Here is a 26756-nt window from a genome sequence, read left to right as displayed (position 1 = left end):
CAGATAATGTCCATGTGATAATAAATGCACAGTAGTTCTTCTACAACTACACACTTAGGAGTACTTGCATTACTTTAGTGTTTAAAAATATACAAAACAAAAGAAGACCACCCCAAAAACCAGAAAAAAAAAAAATCCTTTCAACCCCCTCCAAATTTTCTTATTTTGAAATTTAGAAGAAAAATGTCCCAGAAGTCAGCAGGCTTCACCTTTTGGTATTTTTCCTCTTAACTGTCTTCATCTTTGTCTCTTCTGTGTTTTGAAACATATTTATCCTCTTTTAAAGAGTTTCAAATATACAACAGCAGCTGGCCTTGCTAGACAATGAATCTTGGCCAGGAATGGCTGAAGCGGACAGGGACCGTCTTCAGCTCATCAAAGAGAAGGAGGCTCTTCTTCAGGAGTTGCAGCTCATCAGTCAGCAGAGGCGATCCCCGGAAGACATTGCACGTTTGGAGGAAGAGAAAAGACGCTTGGAGGATGAAATTCAGCGGGCTCGAGCAACATCTGCTCATGGGGCCACTGAAAGGTTTGAGAAGATAAATTGTTTTCTCATGTACTCTAATCCATATAGGTAGCTTCAAAAGGAAGGGTAGGGAATTTCACTGTGTTAGAGAAACAACAAACAAACAAAAAAATTGGTAATTTGCCTTCAAAAAAGAGACTGCTCCTGACTGCCATTATTTAATGCTGTCTGTCTTGAAGCTTTCTGAATGAGAGTTAAGAGTACTGGCAACTGGTTGGTTCTCTTTTCATTCATCTAAAAAGTCTGAATAGGAAGGAGTGATCGGAATAGTGTCACAAAAGATGTTTGGAAGAAGTCTTGATTGATATTCTCTGATAATACCGACCTGAGTAACAGCACCTGGATAGTGAAAGATTTTTCTGTTATTTTGCAGTGGAGTAATATTCAACTCCAAAAGCATAAGAACAAAAGATCCTTTCCTATATTTGGTTTCTGCCTTGTAACAGGAAAGTGAAATGCTGATGTTTTTACTGCCTTTTGTATGCAATTTTTCCTTTTAATTTGCAATCTCAGCAGTGGGAGCACATCCCAGCTCTGACATTCAGAGAACATAGTAATCAGTGTCATTCTTGAAAACTTAAATTAAATATCAAGTTATATGTAAAAACAAACAACCCCCAAAACATATTAATGGAATTACTGTGGTTATTTCAAAGGTGCCCAGTTTTTCCTGTAGCCAAAGAAACAGACAAAACCTCTTCTTGTCACCATAGACTGCTTCCAGTGAAAGCGAGAAAGTATTCTTGTTGCCCAGACTTACTTCTCTTAAATAGGTAAAAACTACCATTTTGACATTTGAGGAAAACTACATGAACCAGTTTTAGTGTGATATGTGTAATAGTTAATATTCACATAATTAGACACTTTAAAAATATTTGGAAGTGACATCCATATGCAAATTTTGAGAACTTCAGTTCCTTTGAAAAGACTTCAGACAGTAAATTCAGGCAATAAATAGAAAATTCACAGCCAGCCTACAGTTCAGTGTTATATATTTTGTCATTTTTGCGATATTGTTACATTGGCTTTCCAGCTTAAATTGACAGAAAAGGGAGTTCACTTTACACTGCAGTGTAGTAAGTTTTATTTGTTGTTTTTGGGCTCTCATGTTAGGTAGTGCATAGTATGTTGGCAAGAAGGCCAAGCTATTTTTCCATGTAGTTCATGCTGTGGAAACCAGCGTTCCAGTGTGATACTTGATATTTCAAATGCTAGCAAAAAGTTGAGTAGAAGTTAGAATAATATTGAAGGGCACTCTATTTTTGTATAACAAATTGGAGGAAAGATTAACTATTAGTAGCCCTAATTTATTTGTTTGTTTCAGGCTCAGGAATAACCAAAACAATTCCTAGCTCTGCTTTTCTATTGCCACTTTCTCCTAATCAAGCAATACAAAAACGTTTCCTCTTTAAATAATTACCAGTTCTGTTCTGTTACTGAGTTTTAAAGGCAGTGAGTTATGCGCAGATCAGAACTAACTTTTAAAATCTGTATGACAGAGGTGGGTTTTTTTGTTATTTTTTTATTGTTTATTGAAACCAGTGCTGCCAGTTTGTTTTATCCAGAAGGACTCCCTTTATGTTGATATCTTTTTTTCATCTTGCCCATTAACATGCTGAATTGTAGTACCTGTCTTTATAGTTGAGGAAGGTCTGAAGCACTCAAATAGTTTTGGTCTGCTTTCTTCAAACTGTCTATCAGAATCCCAATTTGTGAATGCAGAGCTGGAGCAGTAACTTTCCTGAACGTACGAATGCACAACGCGAAACAGATCACCACCCTGATTTTAAGTTCAGAGATTGGGCTTGGAAAAACAGACCACCAGGAATACTTACAATTCTGGCTTCAGGAAAAGAATAAATGTGGTATCAATAGATAAAATCTGTTCTTTGAAGTTTTAATAATGTCAGAATACAGAATTTAAAATATCTTGTAGGTGTGTGAGACTGGCAGCATTATAGGTACGTTCCCTATGTGTTGTGGCAGTAGTACTGAGTAGTTCAGCTGCTTGTTATTAGAATGGGCAAAAGATAAGTTGCAGCAAAAGATTTTTGTCACAGCTTAGTATTCAAAATGCTGTATCAGTTGCTTAAATATGATACATAAATGTACTTGAAACACCTAGAATTAGAGCTTAAAGTTCAGTTTTATGGTTACTGCTTAACAGAAGTCCACCAAAATTTTGTTTTGATCTTTGAAATTTGACACTAATTAGCTTGGATAATAGGGCTATTTGGAATATTTTTTTTTTCCTGCCAAGGCAATGAAAGTCATAGTAGTTCTCTGTATTTTACTGGCACAATCAGGTTGATGTAAGGGAAAAAAAATACTTTGTACAGTCTGATGTTTTTACCTAGGACTTTTTATGACTTTGCTAATTGCTGCAATGTATTTTCAGCATCATGACTCTTACATTGTGCCTCAATTACTTTTCTTGTCTGGGAATTCTGCTGGAGTCTTGGTTCTTGTGTTCTTGCTGGTATTACCATCATTGCATATGAGCTGCGTAACTTAAAACATTTCATTAAACAGTGAAACTTCTTTTTATATTCCAGGCTGCGATGCAATATTTTTCTGTACTGGCAGAGCTCCTAGCACTTCTTGAGCACTACTGTAATGAAGAAAAATAGTAATATGTATCTGTTTAATTATAGGATACTGTTACAGGAAAAGAGAAATTGTTTGCTTATGCAACTAGAGGAAGCTACACGTTTAACCTCGTATTTACACTCCCAGTTAAAAAGGTGAGTTAGGTAAAACCAGCAGGTTTTGAAGTTTAGCTGCAGCAGAGAAGAATATTAATAATCCCTAAAGTTTACCTTTTAATACTTTTATGTATGTGTGCCAAGTAAATCAATTTTTTACTAAATTTATACAGTTTGGTCTATGGAATGTGATGATTTGGGTGGTTTTATAAATAGTGTTAGTGATGGCTACCTGGGCTAGATTATTATGTATATTTGGGAATTTTATCTATTATCTTATTTTTTTAAAAGAAGATGTGCACTTAAAACCCATTGTAATATTGTTACAATTTTACTACTTTGAAGATAGCATTCTTTTGAGTTCTGTGAGGTTTTAATATTTTAATACCTTTTCCAAAGGAGAGGTTTTTGATCCCTGGTGAGATGACAAAATTTTGCCATTTAAATATGAGAATGTGCTAAGACCCACACAGAAGCCCAGAATGTTTTACATATTCACACTCGCAGCTGCCTTTTTAGATGCAGCTCTTGGGGATTCCTCAGCTCAACACCACGCCAACATCAAAAGCTCACTTCCTGCTGTCTCTCACTTCATCTCTCTCCCATCACTTACATTCTTCTCTCCCTGACTATCTGAGAGTGGTAAAACGAACTGGAATAGAATTAATCTTAAAATCTTTTTATTTTGCACTGGAAAAACCTGTGAGGGTGAGGCTTACACAGCAGTTTGTTAGGACTTTCCAAATCGCTTTGCACTTCTTATCCCTGATATGTTTATGACCCATCATTAACATAAATTCAAACTGGATCATGGTAATCTACCCTTCCTAGGTTTACATCGAGTCCAGTGATCCAGATCCTGCTCTGGCCTAAAGTGTGGCTGCTTACATGTTGGAGGAAAGGGTAGGCTTGTCTTGTTGGACCATTTGTCTTCAGGAACTTGGTCCTGACTTGGTTGCCACTTGCACTGTTCCAGTAATGTTTTTGAGACCAGGGCAAGAGACATGAGCTAGATCTTAAAATGCCAAATCATCTCTCTATGTCAACTGTACTGTGTGTAATCTGGATGGAGGTTTTTATGTCTGCGCTGGTGTTCCTGATTATGTTTGAATGGGCCTTCTTTGTTTTCTCTTTCTTTGCCTGCTGTAGTCTGTCGGCTAGCACTCTCACAATGTCGTCTGGCAGCAGCAGGGGATCCTTGGCCTCCAGTCGAGGATCCTTGGCCTCCAGCAGAGGCTCCCTCAGCTCAGTCAGCTTTACGGACATCTATGGCCTTCCGCAGTATGACAAATCAGACAGCATTACAGACTACGGGCAGCATTTACGCTTTGACATCATTCCTTTTGAGTCTCTCACAAAGGATGTGCCATATGCTGATCCCACTGGACATTCGAATTTCAATAAGCAGCGGAGGTCTCTGGATACTCCACAGTCCCTGGCATCCCTGTCATCACGGTCCTCCTTGTCATCATTATCCCCTCCAAGCTCGCCCCTGGATACCCCATTTCTCTCTGCATCTCGAGATTCTCCCTTGGCTCAGATGTCAGAAGGCTTTGAGGAGATGGCAAGCATAGGAGCCCTGGAAATGCTCAGGCCTCAGACCGCAGCACTGGGTGACGATGATACACAAGGAACAAGCTCATCTCAGACATCCAGTTACCCTGTGGACAATGAAGGACTGCGAGAAATGGGACCACAGTTGGCTGCTGTCCAGACGGGTGGAGGTGAGTTTCTGGACGTTATTGTTTCGTCACGTTATTACAGAAAATGTCACGCAGACCTAAGTATACTAGCACAGCAGAGATTGTTCCTCAGTTTGGCTTATTTTACTTCCATCAGTTAAAAATTACATGGTGGGTGTTAACTGAAAAAAAAGCAAGCAACCCAAAAACACCCCAACAAAATCCCAAACTTTAGATTCAGATCATAGAGGTGAAAGGATAGAGAAATCCTTGTAAATAGATGTTAAAATAGTGGTGAATTGGGTGGAAGAAAGGGAATGAAATACAGACATTCTTTGGAGGGTAGTGCACAAAGGAATAAATATTTTGGCTTAGATTGGTAATTAGAAAAAAAAAGCATGGTTTAGTTACTTCTGAGGCCCCCAGGTGTGCCCATGTTGCCATTATTCTAATAATACAGAGCAACACAAACCCAGGGGACGTAGGAAAAAACCCCCAAACCACCTACACCCCTCCCCCACCAACCACAACACCAGGCATGAGGTGATGCTGCCAGCAGTGCTTGAAGGCTGACTGATTCCATGCTGAATTCATACACACCCCAGACCAGGTTCCCATGTCTGAGTTCTGCAATGGAGCAGAAGCCACAGTGCATGGCAGTCATGAGTGCATGGTGCACTGTGCTTGTGAGTAGAGTGCTTCATCAGCCAAGGAGAGTCTTTTGTAGGGGGTGTGTGAGAAGTTAAGGATCCTCGTGAGTGGTTGTCTAGGAGAATGTGTGCTCTCTGATTGCAGAGGAGCAATGTGTGCGGTTACCACGGCACAAATACTGTTGACTTTTCCTGCTTGACTATGAAGTTTATGGACTTCCTTTAGCTTTCCTTGGTGGAAGCTTTTGAGGCACTACAGGTGAGAAACATAAATTAGAAAGATCAAAAGAGGAAACAGAATCCTTTGTAAAGAACAAAAGAAATTTAAAAACCTGAGCATACAGGCACATGAGAAATTTCTTTTCCTGTTTTCATCAATCAAATGAAGAACTGCTGTCAAAATTAAAGAGAGTATTCTACTTCATGATGATGTTGGCTTGCTTGTATTTCTAATAAAACCGTACCAGTAAAGAAGGGCTTTTGGATAATATTTTTAATATTAAAAATTGTAAATCCCATCCCATTTCTGTATCAAGAATTTTATGTTACCAATTGCATGGAATGTTGCATTCAGGACTTACAACATCAGGAGTAATGTGAAATATAACTAAAGAGTGTATAATGTTATCCTACCAAAATCTTATTTGTCAAGTGATAATGCGAAGGAACATTGACAGTGTCAAGGAAAAGCTTTCAGCTTTTTATTTTTGAAGAGAAAATGTCACCACTGTGCTAAAAAAACAGTATTGCTGAAACAGCATTTGAGTCTAGACTCACCTATTTTTCTTAATGCAGCTAGCATTGCCTGAAGATACTGCTGCAGAATTTACATTTACTAGATGTAAACATTTCTAGTGCCCATATTGCAGCCTTCAGACCAAAATAAACAGAATTCCAGAGACCAACATGTAAGCTTGTGCTTAAATTAGTGCCATGAAGAGGCTTCCTGAGGCTTTCTTTAAACCTCAGATCAGACCGCAGTATGTCTTCACCCATTGTGGTAGGTGAAACTATGTTAGTAGTTCATTTTTAGCTCATATGTGTTTCCTAGAAGTGAAGGCCTGGTCTGAGGGCCTAGGGAGAAATAGGATGAGGGTCAAATAACTGCTCTGGTTTTCTCGTTCTCTGTCATGTTTCCACACATTTCATGTTTCTCTGAAAATGTCTGGCAGAACATGCCTGTGCTACATGTCACTGCTGTGATATCCAGCTCCTGATCCTGATCCAGGGGTTACAACTTTTTCTCTGTGTACAACAGAGTGCTTTGTGATGCCTTTTAAGGAAGAATGTATAATTAAAAGGTATCCATGCTGTCTTTTTTTTGAGTAGTTGGGGTTTTTTTTAAATATTCGAATTTGAAAACAATTGCTCAAGGGAAATTTGTTTAACCTTTCCGATTTTGGCTGGAGTTATGAGTACTTTGAACCCCATACTCACTAGCTGGTCTGTTTGCAATTGTAATACCGTTGTTTGCAAGTACAGTTGGAAGTTTCGAAGTTATTTTGGTTTTGTACTCTTTTCTTGAAGAATTTGATGGACCATCAGGCATAGTATATAACTCAGTGTGGGAACCCCCAGATGTGGGGGGGGGGGGGGGGGGGAGGGTGTTTGGTTTTCACTGTGCAGTGTGCTTTGCTGCTGCCACCCAATGGTCTGGTAGCATAATGCGACGCTGGAAAACCTGGAAGTCTCAACGCGGGACAAATCTTTTGCCTGTTCCTTCACTAGACAAAACATAAGGTAATTTTTGCAAAATCTGGGGGCCGGGAGAGTTAACACTGAATAAATTTACACATACTTTGCACTGAAGCAGCACTTGAGCAAGTTCAAGGAGTTCTTCAGGAACTGCAATTTTGATCATCAGTTGCTGATGGGCGGTTACTGTTCTGCATCTGTCTTGGGGACATACTGAAAAATACCTTAGCATGTGTGAATGGAGGGAATATGCCTGACAGATTAAATCCACCGTATTTATAAAGCTGAGAGTGGGAGGAAACATGATAATAAAATACTGGGCTTTAATATTTTATCTACCTCTCCCTCTCTGTCCTAAAATAATTCTTCAAATGCTAAGTTTCTTTTAATGCCTACATAATCTCTTGTTTGCAAAATATTGTTATAGATCTAAAAGATGATTTATCATTGTGTGCTTTTCATTTTGTCTTGTTTCTCATGCGGCACAACAGAAAAATTCACTGTAAGTGAACCTGAATTACTTACTGTGCTGTTTTTGCCTGTAATTCCCAGTGTGTTTTTCTGTGTGAAATGTTAGCTGTGGTTGTTTTGGGGTTTGGATTTATTTTTTTTGAGTTGCATGTGAAGAAACGGGAGATTTTTGCTACATTTGGGTTTGTTTGATGGGTGTGTTTGATATTGTGCTGTACCTGTTTAATCATTATGGCATACTTAAGTTTTGTTATGTCAACTAAATGGCTCAATTCATGGCTGTAGTTAAATTCCTGGAAGAAGTGTTCTGCAAGCCTTAGCTTTATTATATCGTAGTAATGCCTGGCAGCGTCACGGTAGGTAAAGTTTGTGTCTGTGATTTAGTTTTTATGAGATTGTTCGACTCTTATTAGTGCATTTTGAGCTGATGTGCAGTATTTGTGGTCTCCTAAGCTTGTGAAAAATGCTTTAGATTTATTTATGTATTTTTTTAGCTAATGAAATCTTGGACATCAAAATTTCCTTTGAAGTTCACTTTTTCAAGTAACGAGACCTGAGAATATTATTTTAATCAGGACAGTCATGTTTATCAAGCTTTGGCACCCAGTAGTTCTGGAAATTCATAGCTATTGTTAACTGATTTTGTTATTTAATTAAGATAATGAAAGACAATTGTGTCTATCTTAGAAACTTTATTTTTAAACATTTTTTTAGCTTCCAGTATTGGAAGGTCTGTAACCTGTGCTAAACCTTGGATGTGTCTGTTGTCTTGACCATTTTTTCCTGCTGTCTTTTTTTCCTAGTCAAGGGCATATTTTAGTGTTTGCATTTCTCCCAGATTTGCTGGGATTGACCAGATGTTATCAGATGCTTCCATGGCCTGCAGGCAGTGAGCAGATCATTGTCAAGTTACAACATTGTTTTAACATGTCAGTTTTTCATGACATTATATTGGTGCTTCAGACCAATTTTTCCTTCCAGACAAATTGAGAACGTGACCCCTCTGGAGGTTCTTTCGTCCATTACATCTAACAGTGTTCACATACAGGGTTGAGCCAAAGGCTTATTTACAAAAAATAGTCATCCTAGTGTAGCTTGTTGAAGTAAGTACATAAATTACAGAAGCACTTTCACACAAAATATATACACTTTTGTGCAGTTCAGCCTCTTCCCAGTGAGGTAAAATTATTGGGGAACTTTCATATTAAAAGATGTCTCTACAGAGTGACAGTTTTGATTCTGCATAGATACCAGTGACAGAACTCAGAGATGGGCTCACCAAATAAAAAATTAAAAAAAAAAAAACAACAAACCAACCCAACCAAGACAAACGAAAAACAACCACCAGAAGAACAAACTTCCCACTTTGTACAAGTAATATGGAGGAGAGTATGGTTCAAATACAACTTCCTTGCTTTCTGTGAACTACCTTGAATTTAGCTCTCATTTGTGGTGAGGATGACAGGAGTAACACTGTATGACATGTGATGTACAGTAAGGGTGGGATGCTGTAATTGGAGGTGTGGGGGAAGGGTGGCTCTTTGTCCAGGCACAGAGAGAAATGCAGATTGGGCTGTTCCTCATCAGCAGATAAATTTCCTGCATAGTTGAAGATAACAAAATCCTACATTGAATTTGGAGGGGGGGTCTGTAGGGCTACTTATGGAGTACAGAGAACTGTACTGCTGATAAACAGAAATCTTAGCTCCAAACAGGACCCTGTGGTTTTTGGAACATCTGTTTGGATTTTGTACTGTTGATGGCCTGATAACAGGAATGTACCTCGTGCTGGCACAGGACTGCTGGGCTCAGTGCATCCTGTCTGCCAGTCCCACGTGGGTTAAAGCTAACCTTAGTCAGACACTTCTGTTGACAACAGTGGTGTGGTTGTGTTAATCTGGGGGACTTTCATCAAGCTTCTTGATGTCCTGTCTTGGTGGTGCTTGGGTGGGAGGTGAGATGGGTCCGGTGCTCCCTGTCTGTACCTCAGCTGGGCTCTGCAGGTGCAGCTCAGGCCACGGGCTGGCGTTGTTCTGCTGAAGGAAACTTAAACTGATCGAGTACCAGAATTTTATATTTGATGCCTTAAGATAATGTGTAACAGAGGTACTTAACAAGTTGTTACTTTGAGTAAGACATGTTTCGTCCTTAGTTGGGGACAGTAAGCTGTAAATGTCAGCTGGCGCTCGTCTCCCCTGCAGTGTGCATTGTGCCGCTGTTACTCCAAATGCTGTCTGCTGAAACTTTTGATACTTCCATGCTGTCTACGTTTCTGAGCATGAGTAGAAGCAAATAAGATGCTTTCTCTACTTCCAAAGTGGCATCTTTTTGCCATTGATTTTCTGCTTTGAGAACAGTCATTGAGCCTTAAGCAAAAGAGAGGAAAGTTGGTAGAAGTTCTTCACTACACAGTGAAGAAACCGCACTTCCACAAGTCTGGTTCTCTCTAGGACTTGAAATTCAACAACCTCAATTAGGAGCTATCGCTGAAGTGTTCAAACCTTACCTATGTAATTCTTGAGCATTACCACTTGTGCATGCACTTCAAAGGATTGGTAGCTGCTATACCTACTTGTCTGTGCAAAACGTGATATATGAGGTTTTTTTCTGATACACTTACAACATGAAAGTGCTTGCTGAGTTATTTACGGTGTTGCTGGTGATTCAGGGAAGGGTGGAATGAGGGGGTTGAATATTGCTTCCTCCTCCCAGTCAGTTTTTAGAGTAATTCTTCAAGAATTTGAAAAAACAGTGGTCTGAGTGACTTGGAAAGTGCTGGTTCTTTTTGATAATGCCTCTCAGACTGTAAATAAAAGCTGCTATTATGCGATGGTATAAACAGTCTGCTTTGAGACTTTGTATTAGGAAACAAAGGAGAACAAAACCTTACATTGTGTTATCAGATAACTTTTTAAAAGAATTAGTCTCTGCGTTTGTTTTCAACCTATTGTATATTCAGTAGGTAAATCTTAAAAGTTTAGGATATCATGTGTACATATGTTGAATTAATGTAACTCTTCCTCCAGGAGGGATTATTCTACCAGAAAAACATTTAATAACAATGCAATTGATTTATGCTTAGTCTTGTTAGAGAGAAATTAGCCACAAACTTCCTTCCTTAATTCTCCCACAGTTCATCTCTGGTCAATTGTGTTCTAGGTTTTTAACTTAAAGTTAGATGAAAAAGCAGTGAACTGTGTTTGTGCCGTTTTGCTGCTAGTTTTGATACAATAAATATTTCTTGTTTAATTTTTAAGAGATTGCCTTGAGCTGATGTTGTCTTTACTTTTTTTTTTTTCTGTGACAGCTGTAACTCTGCGCGGTGACAGTGGTAGAAGATTGGAGAGGAGAGCCAGGCGAGTTTCAGCATGTCTCTCAGATCATTCACTGGCTAGTGACAGTGGCGTGTTTGAAGCTTTAAGCAAAAGGTCAGGTGTATAAATTCATAGTAAGCTGGAAATATTCCTGTTTTACCACATGGTCCAAAAGAATTTGTTGTAAATTTCTGAATATGCTTTTGAAATTGGTAGTTCTTAATAACATAAAAATACTAGGTTGCATGTTTTAAAGGAAAGAAGCTTTTTACATCCAGTTCCACTGTCATCTTTGCAAGTGCCAAGTCCCTTTTGCTTTATTGTCTCTTAACATCTTAACACCATATACTTCTCCCTTGAAAGATAGTTTCCTCGGCTTATTAGTCATAAGTCAGTAGCTTTATTTAAGTTGTCTGTAGCAAAATAAAATTATACAGTGTGACTTACAATTCTGTGTAGCATGTGATGGAAGCATAACTGCAGGGAAGAAATACATCAACTGCTGAATACTTAAAAATGTGCAGTTTGACCAAGTGATGGAAGGCTGCGTAAAGACATGTTACTTTATACAATTGTTTTAACACAATAGGCAGTAACTGAAAAGGCAATAAGGTTTTGAGGATGGTAAAGAGAAATGGGAGACAGAATAAATATTAAAATAATCTATATACCTTGAAAGAGATATTCTAATAACTCAATTTTTAAAATTGTAAATTGCTACTACTGTTATGTTACTAAATAAATACCTCAGTTCCTTCTATATTACTAGTCCCTTCTGTATTACAAACAATTGCTTATATCCACAAATCACAAAATAAATGTTCATTTCATTATGTTTTAACAGTTTAGATCAGTATGTAGTTTACAGTACTTTCTGTTCCTGCAGGAACGAAGATCTGGAAGAGCCTGTTTATGGTGATGCTGCCAGTAATGAAGAACCACAAATACATGTTGGATTTCTGTGAGTAGTTACTCCTCTTTCTCCCTGTCAACTCAGCAGGAATTGCTTGCTACTTTCCTGGGTTTTGGAGTTTAGGTTTTTAATAAACTAAATTGCAGTGGATGTTATTAAGAAGTTCTGAACTGACAGCCAAAGTTTAGTGGATGTACAGATTAGGCAGTCGCATGCCACTTTGTGCTGTGGATGTGCCTTAACAACAGTTTATTTAGTGTCCTTTCAATGCTGGCTGACAAAAGGGCCTTCATTACTTCTTTCAGTAGCATTTATTTTCATTGTCTCATTGGTGTGAGTATGGGTACAGGGATATGTCTATGAGTGACATCTTTTTATGCCATGTAAAGGAGGATTACCTTAGGAACGTCACAGGTGAAGAGACACAAATACAAATACAGTTGCCAAATACAGCTTTGAAATCCTGTGCTTAGAGCATGCTATTTTTAGTAGTGGGACTAGTGTGGGAAAGGGCAGATTATAGCAGTGCAAGGCAGGGTGTCTTACCTTAGACAGCCCTCCGGAATTGTCTCTACCCCTTGGAAAATTAATTCCCAATCTCAACCAGGTTTGTTAGCTCCATTTCAAAATTCATGCTGATGCGGAAGAGTAGATTTTTTTATTATTATTATTTTCATTAACTCACGAAAATAATGCACAACGATCTGTCTAATGTAACTGATACGTTGTTACACATGTGTGTACCCACATATGCATGTGGTGTAACTGTTTAAACCAAGGAATATATTTTTTAAAACCTGTTCACTATCAAGAGTCACAGTAAGGAATGTTACTCTTTTCAAACTGAATAAATGTTTCATTCTCTTAGTTCTGATAACTTTCTTACTGTAGCTAACATTATTAATAATGTTCTGTTACCAGAGTGTGATATCTGCAATTGCTTTTGATTCAAACTGATTTGTGTAAGACATTTGTTTTACAGCACATTCTTTAAATCTTTTTAGTCTTTCATCTCTATCTCTTAAGTATTGATGCTTGGTGACTAACACAAAAAATTTGTTTTCCAGGCATGACAGTGGAAACGAGTGTCTATTAGTCCATGTATTACAGCTGAAGAACTTTACTAGTCTAGTTAAAGAAAACTGCAAAATGTAAGCTTAAATTTCACCCAAAGTCTGATCATTGCTTGATTTGTGCCACAGTTGTAAATACTATAGATTTGTTTACTTTCATGCAAAATTTAGCCATTTCTGGAGAAGGTGGTATCACTTAATTTACGTAAGGAAAGGGTCAATTTTATAGATACTAAGTGTCCCTTTTATAGAACATCTGTCGTAATGGTCAAGTAACAAGTGTAGTCTCTAATGACCCATGTTCTTATGTGTTTATGATGTACAGGAAAGTTTGCTCAAAAATATCAGTCATGCTTCCATCACCCCATGCCTTCTGACCAAAAAAGTGTCTACATTATTTGCAGTATTCCGGAAATATTATTTCTTGTACAACTTCTCTACAGCTTATCTGTGATGTATCCCAGAGTAAGCTTAGTGTAATTTTTTCAAATTCCTACAGCAGCATCTTATTAATCAGTAAGAGAGATATGTTACACGTTATCTTAAAAAAAAAACTACAACAAAACCAAAACCTAAAACAACACACAACAACAAAAAAGCCCTAGGACATCTGCAGACTTCTGTGGCCATTACAGCTCTGCTTGAATATCTGTGAAACACCTTCCAAAGATAATTTTAACACAAATACTAGCTGAGAATCAGTACAAACTATTTAATTTCTTAACCTCTGTTGACCTGTGCTACTTTTTCAAATTCCGTATTGCGTTATATAGAACATTGCTTAGTGTATTGTAACAAATGTTTATTTAAAAATGACAGTGTTGCCGTAAAACACTGTTTTATTTAGTGATGTGTATCTTTTAAAATATTTGAAAGGAGTTTGATATGTGAAAACTGTTGATCTTTATCTCTGGGAGAAGTTGTTTGAAAGCTGGAAAATAGAGGTGTGATAACATTGTTCTGTTGTAAAATAAGTCATTCTGTAGGAGATGTTAAATTGACATACAACTCACTGAATGAGTTGATCTTTTTTGAGATCTTGCTAACCCTGCAAACCTCTAGTGGAAATTTCTTCATATGTGTCAGTGCATGAGTGTTGGTCATTTGCTTTGTTTTCAGTGTGAGTGCAAGGACACACAGGAGGGAAAAAATATAATACTCAGCCATGTTGTCTTATGAAATAAGCATGATCTGAAGAAAGTAGAGTAACCAAAGAAAAAAATTACTCCAGATGGTTTGTTGGACATTGTCATCAAGGCAGTCAGGCATCTAAACAGCTCTCAAAAAGGCAGTTCTATTCCCCATCCTTCCCAATTATCTATCTGGGCTGGAATCAAGAAATTTCATGGCTGCAGGATAAATCAATTGGTATGACTGGTCAAAAAAGTTTGTCTTACCAAAACCAGAAGCTTTTAGCCAGTTTAACGAACTTCTCTATGCAACTGTACATGCCTTGGATCAGTTGCTGGGGGCAGTGGGGAGGAGGTTGCCTGCAGCAGTAGCCAGTGAGCAGAGTTGGATTGCTCCCTTTTTACAGCATGTGAAGCTGTTTATCTAGCTGATGCTTCACACTGCAGACCTGCAGTTCCACCATAGTGAGCTCTTCTAAATGTCCTCTAAACGGTTATTGGCCTGTTAGTGTCAACCCCTCTCTGATGGTGGCATAAGAGTTCATGCAGCCTTGTAGTCAACTTGAGTGAGCCTCTGAGCAGATTTTTTTTTAATCCTTGAGCCATTTACCCTCTCCCCCCCTCTCCCCCCCTCTCCCCCCCTCTCCCCCCCTCTCCCCCCCTCTCCCCCCCTCTCCCCCCCTCTCCCCCCCTCTCCCCCCCTCTCCCCCCCTCTCCCCCCCTCTCCCCCCCTCTCCCCCCCTCTCCCCCCCTCTCCCCCCCTCTCCCCCCCTCTCCCCCCCTCTCCCCCCCTCTCCCCCCCTCTCCCCCCCTCTCCCCCCCTGATAAGTTTTGTGATCTAGTTCACAACACAGTTACATGAAGCTGTTTGCTGTCACAAGGGAAGGTATGGCAAAAAATAGGATATTGCAGGGACTGGATAAGCAGTCAGGAGAGGGAGAACACAAAACCATTCCTCTAAGTAGCATTGCTGCCTTCTGTAAAATTAAAATTGTTGTGGATTTTGGGTCTGGCTTGGAGTCTCAAATAGAGATGGTGCCAGATACTTAAATTTGTGTTTTTTTAGGATGGCAGATAGATGCAATGATTGCAGGTTTCTTTTGCCATCCTTTTGTGCTGAGTTTCTTAAGGGGGAAAAAAAGGTATGCTTAGCAGTTGGAAGAAAGAAATGGGTAAGAGACACTTCTGGGGCAATTCATTTGCCTAAGCGCAGGCATGTGTTTCCATTTGAAATATCACAGCATAGCGCCTAGCCTCCAGCTGCTGCTGCTCCGGGGAAAGCCTGTACCTCTCCCCAGAGATCCTGTGTCATATTGGCTGGCCCCATGTAGATGCCTTGGATACCTCAGGGCATCTCAAGTACTACTTGAGTTAAAAAATAAATCAGTTAGTGTTTCCAAATTAGCTTTCCAGTTCTTCCGTGTTAAGAATACAAAGTAAATTCCTGTAATGAGGAGATCCCAGAGCAGATTCTTCATGTAGAAGTTACGCTGATGTTTTTGCTTTGCTTCATTTTGAGAAATGCAAAATAGCTTTCTTTGTCTGAATTGTGCTATTTGTCTATTTTGCTGTTCCCAGTCATGTGAGAGTTTATTTGCCACCACTTGAGTCAGGCACACCAACCACTTACTGCTCTAGAGCTTTGGAATTCCAAACACCATTAATATTTAATGAAGTTTTCCGAATCCCTATGCATTCAAGTGTTTTGAAATTAAAATCACTGCAGCTGTATATCTGTTCTGTTGACCATCAGCAACAAGAAGAACTATTGGTAAGTTGTCCTTTTTTTTTTTTTTTTTTTAAAAAGCTATGTGATATGGGAAACTAAAGTTACTTGAGGAATAACTTTTAAGATTCAAAAGAGAAAGCGAAGAATTTATTTTTCCATAAGAAGTGCTGATGGAGTTACATTTTAATGTGTCAGTTTGTTCACAGTTCACATACATAAGTATAGTTCTGTTAATAAAAAAGGTGAGATTTTTAAAAACTTGAATTATGTGCATTTTAGATTACATAAACTCTTGGAAATGATTAGCAAAATGAATAGAGGTTGAGAATTGGAGCATTTTAGGTAGTGTTGAAAGTAATGTTATCTGTACTACAGTTTACTGTTACACTGCAGAGGCATGCTGAAAATTGATTCATTGCTAGGGGATTTAGTAGATAAGGAGTTAATTTTTTATTCATTTAAAGCTTTCTTATAAATGTCTGGGGAAAGTTGAAAAATCATTGCTACATTTTAGTGCTAGAAGAACTGTAGAAAAAAAAAATAATCTAAACTTCCCCAAAGAATTAATCTGACAGTTTTTAGACTACAGTGGGCTCCAGGGTTCTGTTTCTGCATCACGTTGTAGCACGTGCATGATGAATTAGTATCATTAAAATAGTTTCCTAATAAAAAGATAACAAATAAAAACTCCTTGTTGCTATATAAGCCTGTCAAAGTAGTAGTATGCTGGACTGTGGATAGGAGGTGTTTATTTGAGCACACTGGCTCAAGAATGCATGTTTGTTAGTCCACCCTTAAAACTAGGTAGCATCTTCTATAAACAGTGGTCTTAACGTTGACAGAAGTGGACCCAAGGTCTTGTCTGCAGTAGGAAATCTTGTCATTTTTGTACTACAACATAATGAAAGAGAAAGCTTCTCAAGAAGGGTCTGGATATATTGGTGTAAAGCGCTTTATATTGATATAGCCTCTTCCTCTAGGAAGCTAAATAGCTATTTCAGTGTAAAGCATCTTTATGTTGATGCAAATGCATCTAAATTGAGGGTGCTTTTATTTTTAACTGCTATTACTGAACTAGCAAAAAAAGATAGGTCGTCATGTTATGTTGGTAGGAATTTTTTCTCTTTCATAGTCTTGGTGTAGTTTTGTCAGAAATATCTTTATCTACAGTAGTTGATAACATACTTTAGGGTAAGTTGACTGCTACTCGAAAAGAGAGAAACAATGACACATTTTCTTAAAGTAAATGCATTGAAGTATGTATTTAAACATGATCATTGCCCTCTTTTACTGTAAATTGAAAATAAGCATTTTATAAAACTGAGAAACCATTTGCTACCTCTCTTTGGAACTGCTGTGATGGCTTCTATCAACAAGGCTTCTGTCTTTTGAAATCTCCCCCACTGAGATTACAGTTTTTTCCATATATTTAATCATCCATATATTTCTGCAGTTCTTGATGACTGATTTCTTTTCAATTAGATTATGCCAGTTTAATGCTTTCCTAAATGCAGAAGCCAGGCTGGAGTTTATCCTAATTTATACAAATATTTGTACGTAACAAAGAAGGGGGGGATGGGAAATAAATAAAGAAATATTCTGGTAAATAGTTCTAAACTTCACTTACGTAGAGAAGTAAATCTGCTAAATTTGTGGGATGGTCTTTGCATTCCCTCAACCTTTTATTCATATGTCCTGCCTTGCTGAAAGATCTTTTTCTGTTTTCCTACAGCTTTCTGAAACTGTGCTTCCTTAAGTTGGCTTATTTCTTCCCTTATGGCCTCATCAATGTTGAGATAAGGGAGCTGTTATTTTCCATTATTAGCATATATAGCTCATGTTAAAACATCAAAGAAATGCTATTGCCTTTCTTGCAATCACATGGCATTGCTGTTTCACTCCCAGTTTCTGATCTTTTACAGCCCTGACCAATTATTCCCTGGGTCTTAATTTATTTGAAATCTTCTTGAGTGTAACATTTGTCTTTTTGCATTTCATGTATTTATTTCAGAAGACCTGCCCAATTTTTTAACAGAATTCAAAATTCTGATCCTTTTCTCTTAAATTTTATAATCCTTCTGTTTGACATCACCAAAAGATTCATAAGTACTTTTACTCTTCCACCATGCAAGTTGTTAACAAATGCATCAGAGCAGGCACATGACAGACTGCTAGCAGACCCTCCTTCTTCATCCTTTTGAGCGAGCTCCACAGCTTGAGGTGGAGGTGAAATATTCATTAGTCCTTTCAGTACTGATAAGTATTAATTGGGTTTGGTGATTTTTCTAACCAGTTAGTCATTCACTTTGTAGTAACGGCTTCTTTGACATATGCTTTCTTAGCTGCTTAATGCAGTGTGTTAGGGCAGTGTCAGACATCTTAAGAGTCAATGTATGTTTTTTCCCATGTTGATGACAGGAAAACAGCTTTACCCTCTACCTCTAAAACCAAACCCAGCATGTCTTAAACATTTTCCAACTCTGATGCAAAAGTGTGAGTATTTGATACATGTTTATTTCTTTTACTGCATCAGAGCAAGTAGATAATTATAAGACATTTCTTTTATATATAAAAGGCATCTCTGTTTATAGCTTCCAATATACCGACATCAAGTGATGTTCTCGGTAACCCTGTATTCCGATATGACATTATTTCATTAGTCTCAAAAACTTTTCTCCATCATCTTTTATACACCTGTTTAAACAGAGCTTCAGGGAACATTTATCTTGGTAAAACACAGTGATTTTTTAATTATTAATATTTTCTAATTAATTGTTTCTTTACCTGCTTAAAGTTGAATGCAGTGTCTGTATACATTTCCTGCTGCCTTTACAATTAGAATCACTGCATCCAGCCATTTGTTTTGTGAGAGCTGAAAGCAATTTTTACATAATTTTTCCAGTGATACAAATGAAAACATTTTTACCATGTGGTCCATTAGGCTGGAAATTAACAGATTGTAGAGACAGCCAGATAAAGCTAAAAGCAGTAATTAAAGACTAGCTAGTATAAAATCATTACTCAGTCCAACTAGTGAACTGATTGAAAACAAAAAGCATGGATTTGCTCACAGCTGTTTTTCATTTAGGTCAGTGCTACTCAGAAATTTCTTTCTGTCTGATGGAGTAGGGCTGCTTGAAAGTTGGGAATACTTCTAGTGGGAAGCCTCCATTAAGCCTGTTTTCACCTGAATCTGGGAGATGTAAAGATGGCTTAAAAAGTGAAAAAATGGCTTCATGATCCATTTGACTACCTTATGATATAGATAGGCAAAAAAAAAAAATAATTGTTTTACACAACCTTTTTTTTTCCCTTTTGGAAGATACCTCGGAGGATCAGAGAATGGAAGGAATATAGTTCTCTCGAAAGAAAACAGATTAAAATAATATTGTTAAAGTAATATTAATTTAAGATAATGTGGAACTCAGTTACATAATTAAGAGGTTTTCTTAATAAAATATTAAGAGCTGTCAGCTGGAACAATCATATCTACATCAGTCACAGAAATTTATTTTTCAGCTTAGAAAAATTGAGTATCTACACTGATCCTTCCTGTTAATAAGCAAGAGGCAAGAAATTCAGTATCTTAGACATGGTAACACAACAGAACAAAACTATCTAAGAGACACTATCAGTATTTGATAAAGTGGAATTTTTACATTATAAGTAAAATACTCTTTAAATGAAAAGGTATCTGTCCTGCGGTGTATGTTTCTCTTATTGTGGTCAGTGCTTTTTGTTGTTTACAGGGCATTGCTCAGATAAACCTGACTGATGCAGAGAGTTCTGGTGAGATGCAGCTTCACTGGTATACCATTCAGATCTTCGCTGGTTCAGACCCCCAAAAAGCAAAGAACAAAAACCAGTGTGAAGAAAGTATTCCCCGGTCTTCTGGAAATGTAACTACAGTTAAAACAGTATGGTTCTGAAAAAGTGATTTTTTTTTTTTTTTTTTAATTTATTTTAGTTGACCTGCTAGGTGGTTGATTGTGATCTTATCTTGGGTGCAGTTTGATTTTGAGGTGTACCAAAGTTGATACCTTAATTTAGCTCTTGTGGCAAGAGCTAGACTTTAAAAAGAATAATTAAAAGTTAAATCATGTCTGGACAGGTGCTTGCAATAGTACTCTGTGTATGTTTGTATGTACACTTCCAGTCCAACTATCTAAAATGCATGAAAAACTTCTGCTGCTGTACTTCAAGAGGTTGTCAAGAAAGGTGGCGCGGTTTCCATCCTTGGAGATTTTTCAGCCCTTGACTGGGTCCTGGGCAACCTGATGTGGCTGTGAAGCTGTCCCTGCTTTGGGCAGGACATCAGACTAGGTGACCTCTAGAGGTCTTTTCTGACCTAACTTGCTGGATGATGCTCCACAGTGAGATAAAGACGGCCCCATTTCTGTGAGAAGTTGCATTCATGGATCACCACGTACTTTTTTGATCATTTTGGCTTAGGACAGATTTTTTAATTTTTTTTTTTTTAAGGAACATACAATGGCTAAGTTTTTATTTTGTTTTCTCTGAATAATATTCATTAAATACATTGGCTTGTTCAAACGGTTTTATTTGAAGTCTAGTTTATCTTTCAGGATGCAGTGACAGCCCTGTTAGCTAGGACCACCGCCCAGCTGGAAGCAGTTGAGAGAGAGTTGGCAGAAGAGAGAGTGAAACTGGAGTACACAGAGGAGGAAATCCTGGAGATGGAAAGAAAGGAAGATCAGGCAGAAGCCATATCAGAAAGGTAAAAATAGTAGTTTAAACACCTCATCAAACAGCCGAATGATATTTACACTATGGGTATATCCTGAAATACAGCAGGGGAAACAGCAGGTCCTTGTTCCAAGATCTCCCTGTTGGTGTTATGGGTATAAAATTCCATTATTATGAGATGATGTGCAAAGAGGAGAAAACCTTATTTGAATATCTATCTGAGTTTAGTGGACTTGGAATTTGGGAGTGGAAAAACATTGTATCAAACAAACTTTGCTACGAAGGCAACTGTAATGGGTTGGCAATAACTGTACTAAAAAAAAAAATAATTTTGTGGCAACATGGGAAAATGTCAGATACGCTCTGCAATGCTTAGGGAGTGCTTACTATTTCAGGGTTTATTACAATGCTGTTTCATCATTAATAGTACTCATACATGAGTTGTACTACTCTTACATGAGTTGCATTGGGGTTTTTTGTATTGTTTTCTCAGTATTGTTATAAAGATCAGAACATATACTTTAAGAAAATTAGGGAAGATGATTTGGGGGGGGGAGGGCATGAAATATATTTGCTTGTCAACATCTGCAGAAATGCAAGTGGGATATATACTCCCTTTGAAGATTCTGTATTTTTATTGGAGAAATAATACTCTAAAATGATAAACTGACCTGGATAATGAAATATATGAACATGACGCATAATTGCATAGTTTTTTTTAATACCCACAAAATTCTTGTGATGTTCTGCCTTTAGGAGTTGGCAAGCAGAATCTGTTGACAGTGGATGCAGTAACTGCACCCAGACTAGTCCTCCTTATCCAGAGCCATTTTGCGGGGATTCATTAGCTGGACACATGTTTGCAACTCAAGCAGGCCAGTACAGTTCTGGAAAAATGCAGCCTCCGCCACTAAAGGTAATGAGAGAAGACACTGCAGTACAGAAACTACCACACTGCCTGGCGCACACAGAGTGTGTTGCTGCTGCTCCTTGAGTTTGAGTCCGAATTGATCAGGAGAGAAAAGAATCAGAAATTATATTAACAACTCTGCATGAGCACTGCCTTCATGACAGCGGTGTGCTTTGAGTTGTTAAAAATGCCTTCTTTAGGGATGGTGGTTTTGTTTGCTTACTAGTTATTTCTGGATGGAAGTAGGGTTTTTATATTCGAAGACAAGCTATGGCCTTCACCTAATCTGTAAATACATGGTCGTATCAGTGTCTGTGTTGACCTGAAATTGTAACAGGAAAGATCATGATCAAATTCCAGTGCTCTTAGAAATAAGAATTTTTGAAGGAATTGTGAAGAAAGAAGCTTAATATTTTAAGACTTGCATTGCTGTTTCAGTGTTACAATAAATACAGTTAAAATTTTCAGAACCATCATGCTGAAACCAATGTATTTAAAGTCTTTTATATAATCTGAAGAAGCCAAAATCAGCACACTGCTGTTGAAGTGAAGGAACATAAGCCCGTTTGTGTTGCCTTTAGGGAAGATCATACCTCCTGCTGAGGAATGAGTTAACTTAGGGTTTGGAAGCTTTGCTAGAGTAGCATGTTTTCTGTATTTCTGAATATTTTAGTTTTGTTGTATCATTGTTTCAACAGTTTTTCAGTTCTCTTGTTGAGTTTCTTCTCTTCATTTGACTTCCAGTTTTAAGGTTTTTTTTTAACTTGTTTCAGAGTCACCTTATTGAAAGGTGACTCAGTTTTCTTCTGTTGAGGCTGGAGATCAGGTGGTAGCTTGGTTAATGCCCAATTGCCAATGCTGAATGCAGTCCTTGTGCTCTGCAGCTATGATTCATGTTATAACTGCATCTCATAATTGTTACTGCTCCAGCAAAGGCTTCTGAAAGGTAATCTTACATTTTTGAATGACCTAGTTTTAAAACTTTTTAAAAAATGAGATGATTTATCCTCTGTTGTCAGTGCTCATTAAAACTTGAACCTAGGTAGCAGGGCCAATTGTTTACTTTTGATATTGTTGAAATGCCTGGTTGGTTTTGGTGAGAGAGAAAATAAGGAAAAAATAAAAAATTTTCCTTCATTGAAATTTTAGGTGGATAAGGAAACTAACACTGAGGATCTGTTTCCTGAAGAAGTTGCTACTCTTCCAAAAGAGAGAACTAGCCGCAGGCCACGGGGTTCTGCTTTTGTTCGCAGTAGCACTATTGTTCGTTCCCAGACCTTCTCTCCTGGAGCACGAAGTCAATATGTTTGCAGAGTGAGTAAGGTTCAAAAAGAAGCAGGGGAAGGGGCCTCCACACAAGTACTTTGTATGTTTTTGATAATTTCTTCTTAAGACTTAAGTATATTTATAAGAAACATACACTACTTCTTCATACTAATGAATAATCTTTCATTGAATTTAAACATTGCAGTGGGGAAGAGGTCCCCTGGTTCTTTTAAGAGTTTAAACCTGAATTTATTTCATTTAAAATGTAAGAATCTGTGACAAATTAGATATTTAGCTCTTTTCCCTGGTAACCTTAGCTGTTAGGCTAGGGTGATTGATTTTGCAGAGGTACAGTGCTCTCTAATGAGGTACATAAACAGCTTAGAAGCCATGTTTAACTTTCAGGTACCTAAGAGTTTGGGAAAGGGGACTGAATGCATGATCTCAGAATTACTGCATAAATATTATTACAACTCTGGTTTCTGTCGTGCATGTCAGTCATAGGATGCTTGTTACAGTGGGACCTAGGATGCCTGGGTGCCCTGGTGCAAGTAGTTGAGGATTAGCACAACAGTTTTCAAGCTCACAATAAGAAGATTGTGATGTTCATTGGTATTGATTTTGTGATGTGGGTGGAATGCACATAGCTTTAATTGTACTCTTTCATAAGCTTTTGAGAGCTTGAGTTTGAAAAGGATTTTTAACTTCTATGATTTTTCCTAAACTGAGGATCTTCTGGGTTTTGCTGTCTTATTTACACTGCATGCAGTGCATCTGTGGACCCCTTGAAATTCTTCAGTTTGATTTCTGGATTCCGTATCTGTTTCTGGTATAGGGAATGTGAGTAAAACACTCACACACCAGAACAAAGACAGTGCAAAAAGGAAGATTGTTAAACACCCTCACTTAATATGTATTTACATAAAATCAGAGGGAGGAAAAACGTGGGAGACTTTATTGTTTGTGCCCATGACAGGGAATGCTTTAGGAAGAAATATTATTGCCTTTAACTCCCCCCTCCCCCTTTTTTAGGTTATATTGTCTTGGATATTTAGTAGAATTCTTGGTAAAACAGCTATAAAATATGGGTGGTTTTGAAGTTTTCTTGCATTATTGTAACTATACAGTATAAGCACTATTATGTGTGCATTTTTATAAATAACTAAAGCTGAAAAAAATCAGTTGCTTAAAACAAGACCGTTTCAGTGCGTTTCTTAAAATAAATTGCAAAAGAAAAAAAAATTCTAATCTCTTAATGTAGATGGCCTTTGTAAACAACCTGTATTTTCAATACCTTTTCTAATCAGCTGTATCGCAGTGACAGTGACAGTTCAACTCTGCCAAGGAAGTCCCCTTTTGTCCGGAATACATTGGAGAGGCGTACTCTACGGTATAAGCAGGTACACCTAAGAAATTGGATTTTACTTTTCACTAAGTTACTGGAACAGTGGTACTTTTATGCTTAAGTTTTAGATATCTACAGGTACATTCTAATATTTTTAGGGAATGTATAAGGCTTCTGTAAGGTAATCAGAGGATGGGTGTTTGTTTTGGGTTTGGAGTTTTTTAAGCTAAAAGGTAGACATAGAGAGGTGAAATATAGTTGTAAACAATTATTTGAGGAGGAAAAAAAAGTGGGGCAGAGAAAAATGAGTTTAATGGGGTCTGGATTTGTATTTGGATGTAAACTTTAAGTCTTTAAAATCTAGTTTATGATACAGTGTGCAGCCCCAGAGAAGTGTGTGTGAATGTGACAGTAAAACACCCAGCTCCCCTCCCATGCAGTGTAATAAACCATAGTATTTGAGACCCAAGTATTCAGGAATTTTTCCCCATGCCACCCTGCATGTTGCAGGACAAGTGGGCAGAGAAGGGCAGGTAAGGCGTTAATGCCTTGTATATGAATTGCATATAGTTTAGCCCGGTCAGCGGAAATTTAATTTCTTGCTGGTGTAGGCAAGTAGAGAGCTATGCCTCCCATTTTGATTCAGAATGTATCTTAAAACCAATATTGAATAAAGCCCTTTAAGGGGAATCTTGCTCAGTACAGTATTTTCCAACACCGTGACTCTGTTCTGAGTTTTTCATATTACATTGCTTTTATTATCATCATAACATGAAAGCTTAGTCCATAACCTTAAATTAGTTAAACATTTATAAGCCAGAAGGAGACTGTAAATGGAGGTAGTAGAAAGCATTAATTGAGAAGTTTATGTATGTTACAGAAAACCCCTACAGCTAGTTAGCCTTTCACTGTGGAATATTAAATAATCTCTCCAAAACTTTGTGTCAGGAAAGACTTTGTGTGTGAAGTAAATACAGGAAATTTATGATTTATATAGCTAAAGGTAGGCCAGTATACCATGTTAAGAGTAATCTATTGTGCGTTTTGTTTGAATCCTAATAACTCAGCAGTCCTGCAGATCATCTTTGGCTGAGCTTATGGCAAGGACATCCTTAGACCTGGAGCTGGATCTCCAGGCATCCAGAACTAGACAGAGACAGCTGAACGAGGAGATATGTGTTTTAAGAGAGTTGAGACAGCGTCTGGAAGATGCCAAACTCAGAGGACAGACAGATCTACCCCACTGGGTCCTTCGGGATGAGCGATTCCGGAACTTGTTGAAGGAAGCAGAAAGGCAGGTATGGTAACACAAGAGGAGCACTCAACATGTTTAGAACTAAATTCTGGTTTCAAAACTTCCTGATTGTGACAAGATGTCTAAAGAGCTGTTTTTACAGAACTTCAGACAATGAATGTTGCTTCTATATTCTTAAAGTTAGCACAGTAAAAATTATTGCATTGATTATTACCAAACTGTATATTTATTTGAGGACAGTTACTGGAGAATTACACTATTTGTCAGTGGCATTTTTTGTTTTGGTTTGGATTTTTGTTTGTTTGTTTTATTTAGTATTGGAATTTTAATAATTTTCTTTTGATCTTTGAAAGAAATCTTGCTGATTTGATGTTTTGTTTTTGACAGTTTATTTGGAGTGTTCCCTAAGTATGTGACTTCTTTCCTGTTCTTGGAGAAGGAAGTTATAGGCAAAAAGTGGCAAAAGCTGCACAACAAAATTGTCATTGGATTATCAGAGACCAAGAGTGACCCTAAATTTGTTTTAAGGTCTTGTTTGGCAGATTTATGTGCAATAAATTTCATTAATTTAATACGTGTCTGTCTGAAGAGTATTAAGAATTGAAACAACACTGTCAGTCTTTTGAATTTATAGTTCTTAGATGATCAGCTATTTCAGATAAAGTACTTGTGTGGTTTTACTGTGGTGGGAGGGGGAATCCATTATTTTAACCTGGGTATTCTTGTGTTTTATTTATTCACGTGACCATGTTAAGCGTTATATTCTTGTTTTCAGACCAGACAGACCAAATTTGAACATCACCAAGAGCAAGCAGCTGAAAAGATGCTAAAGAAAGCATCAAAAGAAATATACCAGTTGCGTGGGCAAAATCAGAAGGAGCCTATTCAGGTGCAGACTTTTAGGTAAGTGGTAATGTGTACTGAAATAGCATAGCAACAGTCCAATAGAGAGATTAAAGTTCTGTGAAGCATTTAGCTTAAATTCTGTGTGTCTTCTATATAGACAGTGATTTTTTAACTGTATATTGATTTGGACACTTGCATTTCCTTTGAATTATTTGTCGTGTAAAGCGCCAAAGCTAAGGTAAAATTGCAGTGTTACAATTCTAAAACACATGAAATAATAAAGTAGTCTTCAAGTGCAAACATAGCTAAGGTGATTCTTTCAGCTTAGCCTAGTCACTCTTAAGTTCAAATGATTTGTCAATTCTTCAATGCAAGCCTGTGGGCATGAATAGTTTAGTGTAATACATGTACATTACTAGTAACACTCTCTCCCTAAAAATTATTCCATAATATTCAAGCTTTCTCTCAAGAAGCCTTTTCTTTGGTGGGTTTTTTTTTCCCCCCTATTTCATTTGTGTTCACATGGTAAGTGTCCTATC

The 26756-nt window shown here is 37.7% G+C and overlaps 1 protein-coding gene across 4 annotated transcripts in view; it reads left to right on the top strand.

The window, feature by feature from the left end:
- WWC3 (WWC family member 3) overlaps nucleotides 1-26756 on the top strand; it is a 101920-nt gene that overhangs the window by 71789 nt on the left and 3375 nt on the right. Inside the window, exons 9-22 of one of the 4 annotated variants that reach the window (XM_074907367.1) lie at nucleotides 287-529; nucleotides 3181-3270; nucleotides 4381-4955; nucleotides 11037-11157; nucleotides 11930-12004; nucleotides 13024-13107; nucleotides 15738-15930; nucleotides 19638-19805; nucleotides 20475-20626; nucleotides 21352-21511; nucleotides 22655-22819; nucleotides 24079-24171; nucleotides 25184-25414; nucleotides 26147-26274. In XM_074907367.1, coding sequence (XP_074763468.1) covers nucleotides 287-529; nucleotides 3181-3270; nucleotides 4381-4955; nucleotides 11037-11157; nucleotides 11930-12004; nucleotides 13024-13107; nucleotides 15738-15930; nucleotides 19638-19805; nucleotides 20475-20626; nucleotides 21352-21511; nucleotides 22655-22819; nucleotides 24079-24171; nucleotides 25184-25414; nucleotides 26147-26274 — 2478 coding nt within the window. The remainder of the gene's footprint in view (nucleotides 1-286; nucleotides 530-3180; nucleotides 3271-4380; nucleotides 4956-11036; nucleotides 11158-11929; nucleotides 12005-13023; nucleotides 13108-15737; nucleotides 15931-19637; nucleotides 19806-20474; nucleotides 20627-21351; nucleotides 21512-22654; nucleotides 22820-24078; nucleotides 24172-25183; nucleotides 25415-26146; nucleotides 26275-26756) is intronic. The other 3 variants (XM_074907358.1, XM_074907348.1, XM_074907339.1) reach the window with 3 other exon arrangements.

The sequence above is a fragment of the Athene noctua genome, chromosome 1 (genome assembly GCF_965140245.1).
Source record: "Athene noctua chromosome 1, bAthNoc1.hap1.1, whole genome shotgun sequence".
NCBI lineage: Eukaryota > Metazoa > Chordata > Aves > Strigiformes > Strigidae > Athene > Athene noctua.
This window is presented reverse-complemented; position numbering and strand designations above follow the sequence as displayed.